This window comes from Apodemus sylvaticus, chromosome 18, assembly GCF_947179515.1.
Source record: "Apodemus sylvaticus chromosome 18, mApoSyl1.1, whole genome shotgun sequence".
Lineage (NCBI taxonomy): Eukaryota > Metazoa > Chordata > Mammalia > Rodentia > Muridae > Apodemus > Apodemus sylvaticus.
Genome location: NC_067489.1, coordinates 15213416 through 15219500, shown reverse-complemented (window position 1 = coordinate 15219500; position 6085 = coordinate 15213416). Strand labels below are relative to the sequence as shown.

At 40.0% G+C, this 6085-nt stretch overlaps 1 protein-coding gene across 1 annotated transcript; it reads right to left on the bottom strand.

Annotated features, from left to right (window-relative positions):
- Positions 1-2352: 2352 nt before the first annotated feature.
- LOC127668337 (beta-defensin 38-like) lies at positions 2353-5691 on the bottom strand. The gene is made up of 2 exons (XM_052161860.1): positions 5634-5691; positions 2353-2483 (listed from the first exon to the last, which is right to left on the bottom strand). Exons 1-2 carry the CDS (start codon positions 5689-5691, stop codon positions 2353-2355), a joined length of 189 nt encoding a protein of 62 aa, XP_052017820.1.
- Positions 5692-6085: the final 394 nt, after the last annotated feature.

Genomic DNA, 6085 nt, shown 5'->3' with positions numbered 1-6085 from the left:
AACTCAGGAGACAGCAGGTGTTGGCGAGGATGTGGAGAAAGAGGAACACTCCTCCACTGCTGGTGGGAATGCAAGATGGTGCAACCACTTTGGAAATCAGTCTGGCGGTTCCTCAGAAAACTGGGCTTGACAGTTCCTGAGGACCCTGTTTTACTACTCCTGGGCACATATCCAGAGGATTCTTCAGCATGCAATAAGGACATATGTTCCACTATGTTCATAGCAGCCCTATTTGTAGTAGCCAGAAGCTGGAAAGAACCTAGGTGTCCTTCAACGGATGAATGGATACAAAAAATGTGGTATATTTACACAATGGAGTACTATTCAGTCATTAGAAACAATGAATTCATGAAATTCTTAGACAAATGAATGGAGCTGGAGAACATCATACTAAGTGAGGCAACCCAGTCTCAAAAGATCAATAATGGCATGCACTCATTGATAAGTGGGTATTAGCCTAGAAACATTGAATACCCAAGACATAATCCACAAATTAAATGAAGTCCAAAAACAATGGAGGAGTGGCCCCTGGTTCTGGAAAGACTCAGTACAAGAGTATAGGGGAATTCCAGAACAGGGAAGTGGGAAGGGGTAGATGGAGGAGCAGGGGAGAGAAGATGGTTTATCAGACTTGCGGGGAGTGGGGACCCAGAAAAGGGGAAATTATTGGAAATGTAAATAAAAAATATATCAATAAAAAAAAGAATGGATCAATTCACATTATTCTGCATGCTGACCTCCAATTGAACCAGCACCATTTGTTGAACAGGCTATCTTTTTTTCCACTGGATGTTTTTGGATACTTTGTCGAAGATCAAGTGACTATAGGTGCATGGATTCATTTCTGGGTCTTCAATTCTATTCCATTGGTCCACTTGCCTGTCACTGTGCCAATACCATGAAGTTTTTAACACTATTGCTCTGTAGTATTGCTTCAAGTCAGGGATACTGATTCCCCCTGAATTTCTTTTGTTGTTGAGAATAGTTTTAGCTATCCTGGGTTTTTTGTTATTCTAGATGAATTTGAGAATTGCTTTTTCTAATTCTGTGAAGAACTGAGTTGGGATTTTGATGGGGATTGTGTTGAATCTGTACATTGCTTTTGGCAAGATGGCCATTTTAACTGTATTAATCCTGTAAATCCACAAGCATGGCAGATTTTTCCATTTTCTGAGGTCTTCTTCAATTTCCTTCTTCAGTGACCTGAGGTTCTTGTCGTATAGATCTTTCACTTGTTTGCTTAGAGTCACACCAAGATACTTTATATTGTTTGTGGCTATTGTGAAGGGTGTCATTTCCCTAACTTCTTTCTCAGCCTGCTTATCCTTTGAGTATAGGAAGGCAACTGATTTTCTTGAGTTGATTTTATAACCAGTCACTTTGCTGAAGTTGTTTATCAGCTATAGGAGTTCTCTGGTGGAGGTTTTCAGGTCACTTAAGTAAACTATCATGTCATCTGCAAATAGTGATAATTTGACTTCTTCTTTTCCAATTTGTATCCCCTTATGTTGTCTAATTGCTCTAGATAGAAGTTCAAGTAGTATATTGAAAAGATATGGAGAGAGAGTACAGCCTTGAATACTTTGATCCTTCTTAGAATGGGGAACAAAGTACCCATTGGAGTTAATACAGATACAAAGTTTGACACAGAGACTGAAGGAAAGGCCATTCAGAGCCTGCCCCACCTGGGGATCCATCCCATATTCAGTTACCCAACCCAGGCACTATTGTAGATGCCAAGAAGTACTTTCTGACATGAGTCTGATATAGCTGTCTCCTGGGGCGCTTTGTCTGAGCCTGACAAAGACAGAGGCAGATGCTTACATATAACCTTTGGGCTTAGCATGGGTTTCCCTATAGAGGAGATAAAGATCTGAAGGAAATTAGGGGTTTGCAACTTCATTAGAAGAACTATAATATCAACCAAGCGTACCTCCAAGAGCTTTCCAGGAACTAAACCACCATCCAAAGAGTACACATGGAGGGACCCATGGCTCCAGCCGCAAATGTAGCAGAGCATGGCCTTGTCAGACATCAATGAGAGGAGAGGCCCTTGGACCTGTAAATGCTGGTTGCCCTAGTGCAGGGGATTTCCATGACAGGGAAGCAGGAGTGGGTGGGTTAGTGAGCGGGGGGTGGGGTTGGGGGTGTGGGGTATGGGGGGTGTGGGGAGTGGGGGTGTGGGGTGTAGGGAGGGGGAATGGGATAGGGGGTTTTCGGAAGGGAAACAAGGAAAATGGATAACATTCCAAATATAAATAAAGAAAATATCTAGAAAAAAAGAAGCAACACCTCAGTGTGTTTATTTTTTTAAAGCATTGATTCCATATTGTTTATGTGACTTCTCGTATATTAATAGCATTTTTGACAACACTTGCCTTTTCCTTTATAACAGGAGCCAACAAAATTATACAACCATGGACATTCAAAGTAGTGACAGAAACCTTTTCTTTGGATACATTCTTTTGTATCACGGCCAAAAGCTGTTAGAAAAGAAAAGAACAGAAAAACCTTAGTCTCTTGGCTATCACTGTGGTCACATTTAGCACTCTGATGATCATATAAGAGTTCAATACAAAGTACATACAAAAGAAATAATTTTATAACTTGTATCCTGGACATGTAATAAAATATGAGATGTCTTGAACTAACACACCAGGGAGAGTCCCACAGCTAAATATCCACATAGATTGTGGTTTTTACATTAGAAAACAATTGTAGAATACTTTCTTTTCTATTCATTTTGAGACAGGGTATCACTCTATAGGCCTCACTGGCTTGGAATTCATTATGTATTTCAGGATGGCTTTGACTCATCCTCTTAGATGTTGGGATTATAGGAAGAACCATGATCTCTGGCTGTAGAAAATTCTCATCACCACAAACTCTTCAGTGGGACTGTGATGCTATGGTGGTGGGAGGAAAGGGAGTGACGCTCGACTTTCCCATCCCAGAACTTCCTCAAAGATGCATCACAGCTTAACCCATCTACTTCCTAACACTAAACCCATCTTTTTGAGTTCTGTATCATAGCTTTTCTCTACATTTTGGGGGTTCTGTCTTTTCTTGTGTATGATTGTTGAAAGAGCAATGCTCTAAATCTAACATTGATCTCTATAATGATCATCCCTAATCAGACCCTTCAGAGGTTACCATATCCAGATTTTGTTTCCTTTTATGGAGCTGGTGGATGCTGGCATGACTCTAAGAGGATGCTTTGTGTATTCTATGTTCCCTGGTGAAATACTTGCACTAGGATGAGCAATAGAGATCAAGTTTTGAAAGCATATTGCTGAGTTTGTTTTTCTTAATGGCATCATTAATCTGTATATATACATATATGTATATATATTTCTCCTCTTTAATGTTGATAAATTTTAATTGTTTTAAATTATTGGCTTGACAGAGTCTCAAGAGTCACTTGGAAAAAGGGCCTCCGTTATGTCTGTTGAGATTATCTTGGTTGTGTTAATCAGTGTGAGATAATCCATTTTAACTGTGCATTTGACGATTCTCAGGCACGCATCATGGATCATATAAATGGAGAAAATGAGGAATAATGAATTCCTTCGTTGCTTTCTGACTTTGGACTATGGCTTATTGAAGTTTCCTTTTTAGTTTCTATGGAAAAATATCCTGAGAAAAGCAACTTATGAGAGAAAGGGCTTAGTTCATAATTACATGTTACAATTTATTAGTACAAAAATATCAAGGTGGCAGGAAGTTGAAGAAATTAGTTTTCATAACCACAATCAAAAGAAGAGAGGAGAGAGAAGAGGGACAGAGAGCGACAGAGAGAGAGAGAGAGAGAGAGAGAGAGAGAGAGAGAGAGAGAGAGACAGAGAGAGAGAGAGAGAGACAGAGAGAGAGAGAGACAGAGAGACAAAGGGAGAGAGAGAGAGAGAGAGAGAGAGAGAGAGAGAGAGAGAGACAGACAGACAGACAGAATACATACACTTTGAGAGACAAAGAAATAGGAGAGGACAGTCAGAGAGACAGAGTGAGAGAGAGAGAGAGAGAGTTCAAGAGAGGGAAACAGCAAGCAAGGGAGAGAGTAGACAGTGAGATAGTTACTATTAGCAAGATAGATAGATGATAGATAGATGATACATAGATACATGATAGATAGATGATAGATAGATAGATGATAGATGATAGATAAATAGATGATAGATAGGTAGATAGATAGGTAGATAGATGGACAAATAGATAGATGATAGATGGATGGATAGATGGATAGATAGATAGATAGATAGAGAACTTGCATGCCACTGCTTAGTTCCCTTTCTGCAGTCTTTTACAGTTCAGGCCCTAAACCCTGGAGATGGTGACAATTTTTAATGGGCAGGTCTTCTTACTTCAGTTAATGCAACAAAGACAATCACCTATAGATAACCTAGACAATACCTAATTAATATTCTTTTCCCATGCCATTATAGATTGTGTCAAGTAGACAACAGTATCCATTAGGTGGATACAGTGTGACTACCTACTTTAGTTTCCATTGCCCTGGCTTCCCTGCCACAGTGTATCATGTACTAAGCTGGGAGATAAAATAAACTTTTTTCCATTTGTTGTTTTTTCAGACTATCATATCACATCAGAAAAATAAACCAAGGAAATGGCTAAGCAGAAGAGGTTTAATAGAATAGGTCTATTTTAGAGCCAAGGAGAGACTGAGAACTCAGTTCACTCAATGCCTCCCTGATATAACAGATGACAAATGTGTCCCTTGTCTTCACAGATTAGAAAATCCAGAAAAGCAATGCCTGGACCATGATGGAATCTCCTGCCCTTGTTTTAATTCTCATTCTTCTTAAGTATACCTCTGGCTGATCATCTCCTTCTGCTAATCCGTAGAATGAAACTCTGGCTTTTAACTTTACTAGACTGGGCTAATCAGAAGAAAGAATTAGCAATGGTCTTTGTGTGAAGTAATTCAGTTATATTAGGAGTTCAAGATTTTGCTATGCAGTGAGATGGTTCACTTGATCCCTTATCCCTTGGATTGGGCTCTTGACCTACTGAACATAAGTTATGTGATTAGAGTAGACTTTGTATCCAAGAAATAGTCATATGGCTTCCTTTTATTCACAGGGACACTGTGAGGAATAATATAAAATGAGAGTACTTGTACTTCATTCTAAGTCTCTGCTTCTTACAAACGACCTTTCAAGACATGCATCATCTGTCTTGAACTTACCTAATCTAAAACATCAAGTTCATATTCCCCATTATCCAAGTGTATTGCAGTCATGTGTTAAATGGGCCTGTGAAAGGCACTAAAGGAGCAGGTGCCTGACTCTTGATAGAAATCTGGCTTCTTGGTGAGATCTGCCTTCCTGGGGATAAGAAAGAATGGTTTCTACAAAGAATATTTCCTAGATGACCATGACAAGACGGTGGTTGAAGATCTTGAGAAATCTCTATTTCTAGCTCTTCATTCTGGACAAGCTCATTGCCCTGATACCTGGGCCACAGAATGAAGTCCCTGATGGCTGTTGGCTGCAGGGTGTTGACCCTAGGAATTCTCTCCTGCTGATTGCTCCTCAGACCCAAAACTCATTTATCACCAGTTCTTTGAGCCAGTGTACTCAGGTCTGGTCAGGAGTTCAGCAGGTCTTGGTACTTACCTTGGTTGATCTGGAAGAAATACATAGAGAGGATCAGCAGCAGAAAGCAGATCTTCATGATTCCTGCACATGGAGCTGATTAAAGACAAGGCCAGAGCTGGCCTAAGAGAGTCAGGAATAAGTAACTTCTGAGAGGAGACATAAGGAGGAGTTGCAATCTAGAGTAACTGTCCAATAGCTGAGCTTCAGTATGTATCCTGAGGAAACTCAAATCCTGAGGGCATTCTGTCTCTGTTGCCTGGGCTTTTGCTTTTCTACTGAAAATGCTAAGTGCCACTTGTCTAAGCAGGACTCATAAATTCTCCATAGGAAACTCAGACAACTTTTTAAAACTATGTATTTAAACTTATTATAGTTACACATCTGGTTGGGTTTCACTCATCGTTTGTCCCGTGGTGGTTTTACAGTACGGGACATGGATAGAAAGCAGAGGGAAATGTCTTCTGCAGACT